This window comes from Mus caroli, unplaced genomic scaffold, assembly GCF_978045245.1.
Source record: "Mus caroli unplaced genomic scaffold, Mus_caroli_1 scaffold_2, whole genome shotgun sequence".
Lineage (NCBI taxonomy): Eukaryota > Metazoa > Chordata > Mammalia > Rodentia > Muridae > Mus > Mus caroli.
This window is the reverse complement of record NW_028227257.1, coordinates 114444171-114457791: the sequence shown is the minus strand read 5'-3', so window position 1 is coordinate 114457791 and position 13621 is coordinate 114444171. Positions and strand designations below refer to the sequence as shown.

Genomic DNA, 13621 nt, shown 5'->3' with positions numbered 1-13621 from the left:
ACAATATAAATATAAAGTATGCAATTCCAGATAAGTGACTGAAAAGTGGCCAGATATTCCTCATTGTAATTAGACCCACAATAGCAATCATTATAACAGTCCACCTTTCTGTTTAGAGGAGACTCCCATTCTTCTAGGACCATCTCTATTGGATATAGGACAATCATTGAATTAAGTCAAGATTTTAAAAATATTGTAGAAGGTAACCTCTTATTGCCACCATCAGAACTCAAATATTAAACACAATGAAAAAGCCAAATTCCTTTTAACAGAGAGCTACACTTATTGCAGAGTTCTATAATTTTTTTTATCTGAGTTCTGCAGAGTTAGATTAGAAATTTTACCTCTTGAATGTTCATGTACGCATCGCCAAGGAGCAGGAAAGACCGGGGACTGGGCATTCTCTCAGCAATTTCTCTGGAATTAGACCAATACTACTCAGTTTACTGAAAATAGGCAACATTTACAAACCAGTAAGATAAGATGTCAGCTTATTAAATTCAAGTATACAGTGGCCCTCAGAATACAGCCAGTCATATAATCTTGTTAAAAGCCACATTCTGTACATGCATCTATGTTATATACTGAAATACATTTTTAATTGACTCTTTCCATTTTGTGACTTGCATGGAGCAGAGTGAAGGTAGACAGCAAACATAAACCCTCATGTTCCAGGCCTCCCTACCAGGAGGAATAGACTGTATTGTCCTTCTATACAATCCACGCTCTCATCTTCAAGGGAAAAGCTATGCACTGAAGTATCTTAAAAATACCAGGTCTTATGCTTCAGTATCTGCTGCTTACGTATTTGAAGCAACCAGAGTAACGAGTCTTCTGCTTCACTGTCCAATGTGCTACAGTTAAAGTTTACAACACTGCGTTGGGCTTCTTGTGCAGCATTAAATATATCTTATTTAACTGCTTGAAACCTCTACCGATAAAGGTAACTATTACTTCAACTTTACACATGATGCCAAGAATTCATGTCTATGCAAATGAATCAGATTTGTCTGAAACAAACCATACTTTTCATTATTACATCACATAATTTCATTATTACATCACAGCACATCCAAAAGAAACTAAACCTTTTGGGTTTTGTTTGTTTTTCTGGGTTTTTTTGTTTTTGTTTTTGTTTTTGTTTGTTTGTTTGAGATAGGGTTTTTCTGTGTAGCCCTGCTGTCCTGGAACTCACTCTGTAGACCAGGCGGGCCTCGAACTCAGAAATCTGCCTCCTCTGCCTTTCAAAGTGCTGAGGTTAAAGGCGTGCACCATCACAGCCCTTATTTTGCTTTTTGGAGGCAGAATCTGACTACAAATTCTCATTGGCCTGAAACTTTTACATAGGGCAGGCTGCTCTCAAACTCATCCACAGCAATTCTCCTGCCTTAGGCTGTTTAGTGCTACAAACCACCATACTGGGCTCTCTTAAAAACAGTGTAGAAGCATACTTTCATATTTACACTCCTCCACCACCAACAGAAGATGCTGGTTTCTCTGAATGCTTAATACTTACCAAGAATCTGAGCAAACTTCTTGGTTAGAACATTAGATAACTCTGATAGCAAGGGCTGACTTAGTCTATTCACTTCTAGCCACACACCCCAAGTGTGTCTGTAAAATTACTGTTTCATTTGTGCTGAAGAATAGCAACATGTTTGCATGTGTGTCCCAGTAACTTTGATGACCGTGGTTTGACAAAGCTATTGAAGTTATGCTCACTCACAAAAGAAAAGGTGAATCCACACCTTGGAGGTTGCCACATATTAACTTATATTTTCCTCTTCTACAGCAGATACACCACATATTAAATATGCCTGTGTATCCCCTGGATTACTGCTGTATAATGTTGTCATCAGAGTACATCTATCTCTTGTTTTTTCTTTACACAAACCAATCTAAATTTTTGATTTAGATCAGATATAAAATGAGCATTTGATGACAAGATTTGCGAAACTACCTGGCCACACTTGGCCACACACTGAAGCAATGGTAGTTCTGTTTTAGGGTAAACCCCTTGATGAGAGTGGTCCCGGGCAGAAGGAAGATGACCATTTCCAGACAAAGATTTGTAAAGAATTTGTGACATACATGACAGGTATAGAAAGTAACCATGCTGGTTAATTTCAGGAGAGAAGTGTGGGATGCAAGGAACCGCTTACCTGTAACAAGTGATATACAACATTTTCTCTTTCCTATGCTTCAGATAAATATCTGCCATCTTTTCTTTGGCCTCTATAAAATAAGGCTGTTCGGTTGTGACATTTCGAAGCATGCTTAATGCACGATCCGTATCTCCTTGGGCCAGAGCCAGGTCTGCATTAGCAATAGTGACACGTAATTCTTCACAAGTTCCCGAAAACTCATGGATGGCATCCTGTAAAACCTTTGCTGCCTCGTGCTGTAATGCGAAAATGAAAGACTGTTCAAAATAGGCGATGAGTTACCCAAAGAGGAGATTCACCTACCGAAACACAGTGACTAATAATCCATGTCAGTATATGCATGGTATTTAAAAATAAACAGATGCAATTTTAGGGAAAGTCCTCAAATTTAAAAGTCTAAAACCAGGTGAGACTATAAATATTAATTAAATGGCTGGGTTTTTGGTTTTTTTGTTTGTTTTCTTTTTGTTTTTTTTTGGGTTTTGTTTTTAACAACCAAAATAAGAGTCCCTGCTATTATTTTGGAACAGAATTGTAAATTGCATGAGTGCATTTCATGGTGGCCAACATAGGCACACTGAGAAAGTTGTCCAGGAGCAAATAACAGTTAACTCTCAGGCACTTGCAAAATACACATTTTAATGAAAAGTAAGGAAAAATAAGTTGATAACATTTGACAGTTTGTCAAGGGACCTCTCTATATTACATACATGTATGTAGAAAATTATTCAACTAGAAATATGGATCTATGTATTCCATGTTACATCAAAGAGTAGGGAATTAAGTACAAACGTGCACACACACACACCAACGCTCCAGTCTGAGTTAACATACCTGTTCTCCATTTAAGCGGTGGACCTCCACCAACTCCAGGAAGATGGATAACCGGTGGCTCGCGTCCACCTCAGTTCTGTGCTTTGATTTCGAGGAGGCTCTGCTTCTCCTCATTCCTGGCAGGTTCATTGCCATGTGCAGAGTTTTAATTGCTTCTGCTACTTCTCCCATTTTCTTTTGTGACTGTGCTTTGATTAAATGATATAATGGGTACTCTCTCACCTGAGAAACAAATGACCAGCTGTTCTTTGGAGTGCATACAATGGAAATAAGAATGTATGACCAATCAAATAGGAGATGAAGACCTGGAGTACAGCTCATTTGTGAGCATATTCTCAAAGCATGTTTCTGACCTCTTATTTTTCACTTCCTAATCTTAATTTTAAATAAAATTTTCATTAGAAGGACTTGCAAATAATATAAAACCTCACATACTGAAATTAACCAGGCTCAAACATTATACATCTCAATGAAGCATACAGTTGGAAGCCTAACCATGCTGATTCTAACATCCAGGGAAACTGTCCATCCAGCCTCTTTTTCCTTGAATGTCAAATAGAACAAGTGAGTGTTTCCTGATAGGCTACCAAAAGATCCTAAAGTTTGCATTTTCAGTAAAGGGATGACTTTATTTGAGTCTCCTCTCCTAGTGATATGCCTCTTAGATTTCTAGGAAAAAGGTTTTCATTTTTACTCTTGTAACTTTCAATACTATAAGTCACAAAGCATTTTCATTGAACACTGGCCTTTCCTTTTCATCCTACTCCAAAATACAGACTAAAGAGCCTTCCACTGTACTTCACCTGTAAACATAGAGGACATGGAACAAACTAGAATGAGCATATGAAGACAAGCCAGAGGAGACGGCCTTCAGGGCAGTGGTGCGAAAGCCACCAAAGAACCAGGAGGCCCAGTCCTCCATGTATACCTGCAGAGCTAGAGAACACTCACACCTTACTCCTCTCCCCCAGAGACTGATGAGCGGAACACAGGGGACCCCCAATCTAGACATCTACTGTCCTCAGAAAAAGCAGGAATAAATGTGGACTCTTAGAACTTGACATCTCTAGCTCATATGATGGTTTTCCCATGAGACCTGGAGTGAGCCATGGGCTTAAGGCTTCCTTCCATGAGCCGAAAAGCAGCTCATATTCACAGAAAGTAACTGAACTTTCCTGCATAGTAACAAGGGTTTCTAGAACTTACTAACTAAATACTGTTCATTTCCAACATTAATGTGTATTCTTCGACAATGAATCTAAAAAGAAACTATGGGAAAATAATTCTAGGAGGTTGCTGAGCTTAACAGTACTTAACAGTACTCCTAATACTTGGGATGGTGGAGGCAGGAGGATTGCTGTTAATTTCTTGACAGGCTAGTCTACAAAATGAAACTAAGGCCAGCCTGACCTACAAAGAAAGATACTGTCTCTAAAAATAGAAGAGAAAGAAAGAAAGAAAGAAAGAAAGAAAGAAAGAAAGAAAGAAAGAAAGAAAGAAAGAAGGAAAGAAAGAGAGAAAGAGAGAAAGAGAGAAAGAGAGAAAGAAAGAAAGAAAGAAAGAAAGAAAGAAAGAAAGAAAGAAAGAAAGGAAGGAAGGAAGAAAGGAAGGAAGAAAGGAAGGAAGAAAGGAAGGAAGGAAAAGAAAGGTTCAAGAAAAAAACGAGCAATACCATTTATTGACTTTATCCATAAAAATATTTGGTATATTTCTCCATGGTCTAAAAAGATTGTATATGTGATTGCTACATTTAATTCTCATTATAACAACTGCTATTCTACAAGTTATATAGAAAAGGAATAAAAAATAAAAATTAAAAAATTAAAAAATAAAAAATAAAGTTAGATCTTCTTTGAAGGTCTGATAGAACTCTGCACTAAACCCATCTGGTCCTGGGCTTTTTTTGGTTGGGAGACTATTAATGACTGCTTCTATTTCTTTAGGGGATATAGGACTGTTTAGATCATTAACCTGATCCTGATTTAACTTTAGTACCTGGTATCTGTCTAGAAATTTGTCCATCTCATCCAGCTTTTCCAGTTTTATTGAGTATAGCCTTTTGTAGAAGGATCTGATGGTTTTTTGGATTTCTTCATGATCTGTTGTTATGTCTCCCTTTTCGTTTCTGATTTTGTTAATTAGGATGCTGTCCCTGTGCCCTCTAGTGAGTCTGGCTAACGGTTTATCTATCTTGTTGATTTTCTCAAAGAACCAGCTCCTTGTTTGGTTGATTCTTTGAATAATTCTCCCTGTTTCCACTTGGTTGATTTTGCCCCTGAGTTTGATTATTTCCTGCCGTCTACTCCTCTTGGGTGAATTTGCTTCCTTTTGTTCTAGAGCTTTTAGGTGTCTTGTCAAGCTGCTAGTGTGTGCTCTCTCTAGTTTCTTTTTGGAGGCACTCAGAGCTATGAGTTTTCCTCTTAGAAATGCTTTCATTGTGTCCCATAAGTTTGGGTATGTTGTGGCTTCATTTTCATTAAACTCCAGAAAGTCCTTAATTTCTTTCTTTATTCCTTCCTTGACCAAGGTATCATTGAGAAGAGTGTTGTTCAGTTTCAATGTGAATGTTGGCTTTCTATTATTTATGTTGTTATTGAACATCATCCTTAGTCCATGGTGATCTGATAGGATGCATGGGACAATTTCAATATTTTTATATCTGTTGAGGCCTGTTTTGTGACCAATTATGTGGTCAATTTTGGAGAAGGTACCATGAGGTGCTGAGAAGAAGGTATATCCTTTTGTTTTAGGATAAAATGTTCTGTAGATATCTGTTAAATCCATTTGTTCCATAAGTTCTGTTAGTTTCACTGTGTCCCTGTGTAGTTTCTGTTTCCATGATCTGTCCACTGGTGAAAGTGGTGTGTTGAAGTCTCCCACTATTATTGTGTGAGGTGCAATGTATGCTTTGAGCTTTACTAAAGTTTCTTTAATGAATGTGGCTGCCCTTGCCTTTGGAGCATAGATATTCAGAATTGAGATTTCCTCTTGGAAGATTTAACCTTTGATGAGTATAAAGTGTCCCTCCTTGTCTTTTTTTGATAACTTTGGGTTGGAAGTTGATTTTATTCGATATTAGAATGGCTACTCCTGCTTGTTTCTTCAGACCATTTACTTTGAAAATTGTTTTCCAGTCTTTCATTCTGAGGTAGTGTCTGTCTTTTTCCCTTAGATGGGTTTCCTGTAAGCAGCAAAATGTTGGGTCCTGTTTGTGTAGCCAGGCTGTTAGTCTATGTCTTTTTATTAGGGAATTGAGTCCATTGATATTAAGAGATATTAAGGAAAAGTAATTGTTGCTTCCAATTATTTTTGTTGTTAGAGTTGGCATTCTGTTCTTGTGGCTGTCTTCTTTTTGGTTTGTTGAAAGATTACTTTCTTGCTTTTTCTAGGGCGTGGTTTCTGTCCTTGTATTTTTTTTTTCCTGTTATTATCCTTTGAAGAGTTGGATTCGTGGAAAGATAATGTTTGAATTTGGTTCTGTTGTGGAATACTTTGGGTTCTCCATCTACGGTAATTCAAAGTTTGGCTGGGTATAGCAGCCTGGACTGGCATTTCTGTTCTCTTAGTGTCTGTATAACATCTGTCTAGGATCTTCTGGCTTTCATAGTCTGTGGTGAAAAATCTGGTGTAATTCTGATAGGCTTGCCCTTATATGTTACTTGACCTTTTTCCCTTACTGTTTTTAATATTCTATCTTTATTTAGTGCATTTGTTCTGATTATTATGTGTAGGGAGGAATTTCTTTTCTGGTCCAGTCTATTTGGAGTTCTGTAGGCTTCTTGTATGTTCATGGGCATCTCTTTAGGTTTGGGAAGTTTTCTTCTATTATTTTGTTGAAGATATTTGCTGGCCCTTTAAGTTGAAAATATTCATTCTCATCTACTCCTATTATCTGTAAGCTTGGTCTTCTCATTGTGTCCTGTATTTCCTGGATGTTTTGAGTTAGGATCTTCTTGCATTTTGCATTTTCTTTGATTGTTGTGCGGATGTTCTCTATGGAATCTTCTGCACCTGAGATTCTCTCTTCCATCTCTTGTATTCTGTTGCTGATGCTCACATCTATGTTTCCAGATTTCTTTCCTAGGGTTTCTATCTCCAGTGTTGCCTCACTTTGGGTTTTCTTTATTGTGACTACTTCCTTTTAAGGTCTAGTATAGTTTTGTTCATTTCAATATCCTCTTTGGACGTGTTTTCCTGTTTTTCTTTAAGGACTTCTACCTGTTTGATTGTGTTTTCCTGTTTTTCTTTAAGGACTTGTAACTCAAAAAAAAATTTAAAAATTTAAAAAATTAAAAAATTAAAAGAATAAAAACTTAAAAAATAAAAATAAATAAAACTTTTAAAAAGAGAGAAAAAAAGGGGTGGGGTAAAAAAAAAAAGAAAAAAGAAAGAAAAGGAAACAGGCTTGGAGATAAGTAGAGTTTACAGGTTGATCCCTGAATTTTCATTATTAAACTCAGATGAATTTATTTTATTTTTGAACTGGTGTACGTGTGTGTGCATGTGCTTGTGCTTTCTGATGGGCTTACCATATTGTTCAGTCTGGCCTGGAGCTTCCAGTCTTCAGTCTTCTAAGTACCTAGGATCACAAGCACCCTCTGCCCATGAAATTCGACATTGTGGTGGTTGTGTTAGGGCAACTGACACAAATTTTCATCTATACCAAATATACCTGAATTTTTTCTCCTATTTCTTGTTATTTCAAATTTCTATTAAAATATTTTCTGGCAAAGATATCAATTCACATGTAAGACAATTGAACACAAACACATTCATTTAAAGTTCAAAGTCAGGGGTACGTCTTAGCTTGGAATACTCATCTGGAATACTCACATTAAAATTGTAGCTCAGACAAAGTTCAAGCGACTGCGAACACAGCTTGACTTTGTCTTGGGACAGGTACACCTGTGCCATCAGGAGGTGAGCCTCGGCATAGGATGGGCTGTGCTCCAGGCAGTGCTGCAGATTGTTGTATGCCGCTTCAGTGTCACCTAACAAGGGAAGCCACACCATGAGGCTTCAGCACTCAGAGCTGGAGCTCCAACAGAACCCAGAATACAAGAAGTTACATTTGGCTGTTTAACGTCTCTGTCCATGAACCTGGCCTCCATTCCTACTTGCACCAGCTAGCTTCCTTGTAGTTACTTAAAGAACAGACTCATATTTCAGTCATGACAACAGTTGGTCACAGAAAACCAGGGAAAATATAAAAGGATGGCAACAGGTCCCCATTATTACTGGCAGGACTAAGAATCTACCTTTATTTTCCTTTTAAAAATGTTTTGTTTATAACTGCATTAAAATGGGTTTCAAGGTTGTGGTTGTTTCAACTGAGAATTGAGGCGTGATCATTTGAACTCTTGGTGGCTAGTTGGGGCCACTGGTTGGGGGGTTTAGAAGTGGTGGCCTTGCTGGAGGAAGTACGTCACTGGGGGTGGGTGCTGACAGGTTTAACGTCACTCTATTTCTAGTTCACTTTCTTTGCTTCATTCCTGCATTTGAAGACTTAAGCTGTCAACTGACTGCTTCAGCTACCATGCCTGTGTTTGGTGCCCTGTGCCCTGCCATGAGAGAGCCTTACCCAACTGGAACAAACAGCTCATGTGACCTAAGTTAGGGTCACCATTGCTGTGAACAGACACCATGACCAAGGCAACACTTATAAGGAAAACATTTAATTGGGGCTGGCTTACAGGTTCAGAGGTTCAGCCCATTATCATCAAGGCGGGAGCATGGACATTTACAAACCTAGAAGGCTGCAGTGTCTTTTACACTAATAAAGAGGACACATTCTACAACCAGGCTCCGTGATTTGGTGTAAAATAGGAAAAAGGCCAAGGATACATCCCTGAAATTCTAAATCATGAAATGTAGATTAAAATGCAGCACCAAATGAAATAGCAAATAATTTGTATCAAATCTGCTAACTAGCTGTAAATCTAAAAGAAGTCTGCTTAACCTTACAACATTGGTTAAGATTTATGTGATAAGGATGGTGAAGTTGCAGAGGGAGAAGACTCTTGGGCTGGAAAGGGGTCCCCCCCAGTCCCCATCCCCACATCATCTATGTGCTACAGCTTCCTTGTGATGCAGTGCACAGTGACTTGTATGCTGCCTTCCACATATGGCTTAAGTAGATATAACAAGGCCTACTTCCCGCCCCACCTTTCTAGAATAGTGGAAGACGAGGTCCTAAGTTATTTTCTGTTCAAACACACTTCATCTTTACCTGTTGTCAATAGAAAAAAAAAACATGGTAAAATTCAGTTTCCTGGATCACAAGAGCTCAGCCTACTAACTGAATTCACACAATACCATTCCCCCTCCTCAGAGGTAGAGAATTAACATGCCATTTACTGGCGGAGCTAGCACAGTAACTTACTAAACATATTGTTAAAGTCTGGCAACCAACCATCAGCCAGGTCAGCAGTAATTCTGGGATCTTTAGTATTGCAATGTCTAATACCCAGAACCGTGAAAGCCAAGGGGACAAGAATGGTTAGCACAACACATCTAAGTGTGTCAGTGCTGCAGGACCCAAACAGAGTGCCGATACCAATCGTAGCCCACAGCCCACGGTGTACAATAAAAAGTAAAATTTAACAAAATAAAAGAGGTAAGTGGCTAAGACTTCATGTGTAGTGGTTTAGCTTTTCCAAGATGGTATTGCAAGAGATTTTAGATGACTAAGTCTCTGCTCAATGTCTTTATCATATGCCTTTGGTTCACTAGAACATCTATAACCTACACTGTAATGTTTCTGTTCATTCTCAAATACTTTCATTCTCAAGCACTTTTAATGCTTGGACAGAGTCTCTTACTTGTTATTAGGTTTTCAAGTGAAAACTGTGTAAGATGAAGAAAGATTAATAACAACTTATAAGGGTTGCTTGTAAGTACAAGGGGTATGAAACAAATATAAAATTGTAGCTTTTGAATTTTGGTTTTAATTTCATATTAAACATACACATTCACAGACAAAATATGCATTGCATGTGACTATTCTCCCTGGACAGGAGTACAGAACCTATTTACACCTTGGTCATTACCAACACCACAATCAAACTCCTACGTTATTTTATGTGATAAGCATATATCACCTGACAAATACTTCACTTTGGCCATTAGGAAGACAGCTTGTGGAAGACCTGGTACACTTCTTATAATCGTCTCCAGGACTGAAGAACAACGTCTGAGAACTGGAGAAAGAGGTTGTCCAGGACCTGCAGGCTAAACAAAGAAAGTCAGATTGTTTTCTAAGTTTATAATCGTATGTAGCTAGGACTAAACACACACTTAATTTTAGTGTGACTGATATGATAAAAGAACCTAGTGTTTATTATTAAATTTCACTTAGGTTTTTTCATACTACCTTTGCTATAGAATTGTACAAATATTAAATTAAATTATTCCTTATTTCATCTGTGAATAGACTTATAGATTATTGTTGAGTTCTGTGCAGTTAATTATGTGACTTTTATGTAATTAATATATTGATAACATATGAAAGTAGTTATCAGTTCAAAATTTATCAGAGAAACACCTGTTAAAAGAAAAGACAACAGAGAGTTCTTGCTTAGACCCTCTGCATTGCTTCATTGATGCTGTTCTTTCGACCTGATAGATGATCTTCCCCAGTCCCTTCAGCTGATGTGCAATTGTCTTCATCATTCAGGTCAATGACTGTGCTGTCTTATAGAAGATCACTCTGATTATGGGCCACATAGCTTACAATAAACTCTCACATCTCCTTTCCTATGCTGAGGCACAGAACATGTTCCCACAAAGATACTCAAAATATGACTATTGCCTAAATCATCCCAACTTCTTCAAATCTCTGCAGCACATATTTTCTAGTAGTTTCCCACCTAGAGATGCTTCTTTTATGGGTCTTTATGCATCTTCAAGATCAGAGTTTTATACTTGTTTGAATGGAAACTACGGAAAACTTTAAAACTGTTGTGATGACTAATACTGACTTTTCACTTGCCAGGATCTCCAATAACCTGTGACATAATGCTCTGGCACTCCTGTGAGATGGGAAGACCCACCCTAAATGTGGGTGAGTCCATGCTATGACCTGCAGTCCTGAGCTGAATACAAAGGGAAAAGGAACTGAGCTCCAACATTCATCTTTTCTGCTTAATCGGCCACCACAGGTTCCTGCTGTCCTGCATCCTCCATCATGTTGGACTGTGCCCACAAACTGTGAGCCAAAATAAACAAACCCTTCCTTCCCTCCCGCCCTCTCCCTCCTGTCTGCCTGCCTTCCTTCTTTCCTTCCTTCCTTCCTTCCTTCCTTCACTTTTGTTGGGTATTTTGCTACAGCAACAACATAAGTCATTTACACAAATATTTCCCACCAGAAAAATAAAGTAAATGGTGGTAGGTATGTAATCATGACCTTGCCACTTGATAAGAAATACTGAGAACAATTCTCACTTTTTTCTTTTATCTTATGTTGTTTGTTGTATTTTGAGACTAGGCCTCACTCTACACCCTGGCTGGCCTCAAACTCACAATCCTCTTGCCTCTGCTACTTAAGAGCTAGAATTACGGCAGCATCACACAAATGAACCAGCCATTGTTTTATCAGGGTTTCCTTGTATACAGAAAAATTAAAACAGAAGTCTAGAGACAATCTTTAAGATTCTGTTTGTTAGATTAAAAAAATTTAAAAAAAATGTGCGGAAGAGGCCAATGAAAAAGGAATAGAGCTGAGGCCCAGAGCTGCCTTTCTTGAATGTTCCCATGAAAATAGCATTATGAAGCTGACCAAGTTATAACATGAGGATAAAAACTTCTTTATGGGAAAACAGGATATGTAGTTAGAGACCTAGCTATCAAGTAATGTATTATTTTGTGAACTACCTATGCTTTCGTTCATTCTTAGCACAGTTAACAAAGAAATCCTTTGAAATACTCAAGGACTAAAACCTTGTCTGTCCCTGTTGCCCGACTCACAGTCCACTCCACTGATCCTCTGTGTTCCTGTGAGCATCTGCATCAACTGTTCCCTTAGTCTCCAAGCAGCTGCTTCCACAGGTCCCTTCAATTCTCTGTCACATGGTGAGGCCAACTCTGACACCCTCACACACATTCTCACTTCCTCTACCCTGCTCCATTAGCTCCTTACACCATATACCACTATTCATTCTAGTCTCCTTATGGTATATGCTCCATCCTTTTAAACTATATCTCTTTAAACAAATGTTGTAACTTGTTGTTCCCAAAGCATTCTGTCATCTCTGCATAGTGTGCCAGATGTGCTATAAAACATCTGCAGAAAGAATCCTAGATGCAGAATGAATACTGAAATATGCATTCAATCTACCAAGCAACTTGCATGGACTTGGGTGACTGAGTTCAATCAGTCTGAACTAATAATCAAGTATTATTCTGAGAGAGCATAATTTTTAAAGGTTATAAAGGCCTGGAAAATGACATGATATTACAATATGCAGAGCTCCCCCAGGGAAGATCATTTTTCTTTTTTTCACTGTTAATATAGCATCTAGTGGTGTAATTTGGGGCATGGTGTTGCTAATATTTTTGGTCTTAGCAATGAGTACTGAATAGCCCTACCTGAAAAGCCTGTGTAGAAACATAAGCCATGTACAAGGAAGTTAGGTTATGTGTGCTTACTGCCAGTACCAAAGGGATGCTGCCGAGGGAAGGCGGGGAACTTTGCAAAGGATCCCCAGGTGTCTAGAGCTACAACTCAAAAATGCTAATGCTTGCGAAAGACCATTGTTATCACCAAGCTGGATCAAACAGATGGCAGCTCACAATAAGGTTCCATATAAAATGAAGATCAAGAGCTAAAAGGAACATGATAACTGAAGAGTATAAAATACACAAGAGAAGAGAGATGGCAAGATATAAATGTGGAAATATTCCACAAATAAATAATCTTGAACTCAAAGGGATGAGTGAAAGACAATAGTATTTGTTAACTCATAACTCAGCAGGCACACATATTTCTTCTTCTTTCTTCTTTCTTCTTTCTTCTTTCTTCTTTCTTCTTTCTTCTTTCTTTTCTTCTTTCTTCTTTCTTCTTTCTTCTTTCTTCTTTCTTCTTCTTCTTCTTCTTCTTCTTCTTCTTCTTCTTCTTCTTCTTCTTCTTCTTCTTCTTCTTCTTCTTCTTCTTCTTCTTTTTTAAAAAAAGGTAATGGCTGGAGATCAGCGGTTAAGAGCACTGACTGCTCTTCCATAGGTCCTGAGTTCAATTCCTAGCAACCACATGGTGGCTCACAACCATCTTTAATGAAATATGATGTCCTCTTCTGGTGTGTCTGATTACAGCTACAGTGCATATAAATACATGAATACATAAATAAATAAATCTTTTTTAAAAAGGTAATGGATTTCAATGCATGCATACAGAAAAAGCACAGGGAACTTCTCACACCAGAAGTATGTAGTCCAAATCTAAACATCTACTTTATGAAGAGGAAATGATTCTTTTTTGGATCAAGTAACTAGCTGCTCTCTGTGTTATTCCAAGGAGCAAGAGGAAGAGTCAGCGATCCACTTCTAACACAAAGGAGTGTTTGAGTTCATGTGAGAAATGGTTTCATTAGTTTTACAAAAGAGATCCAGTTTTGAGTTTGCCCAAGGTG

General features: G+C 38.1%; 1 protein-coding gene across 2 annotated transcripts in view; it reads right to left on the bottom strand.

The window, feature by feature from the left end:
• Window positions 1-13621, bottom strand: part of Ttc21b (tetratricopeptide repeat domain 21B) — a 75756-nt gene that overhangs the window by 39272 nt on the left and 22863 nt on the right. For both annotated transcript variants that reach the window (XM_021155663.2, XM_085834820.1), the window contains exons 12-16: window positions 10100-10229; window positions 7833-7990; window positions 3000-3221; window positions 2163-2401; window positions 345-417 (exon numbers count right to left, since the gene is read on the bottom strand). In XM_021155663.2, the coding sequence (XP_021011322.1) occupies window positions 345-417; window positions 2163-2401; window positions 3000-3221; window positions 7833-7990; window positions 10100-10229 (822 nt within the window). The remainder of the gene's footprint in view (window positions 1-344; window positions 418-2162; window positions 2402-2999; window positions 3222-7832; window positions 7991-10099; window positions 10230-13621) is intronic.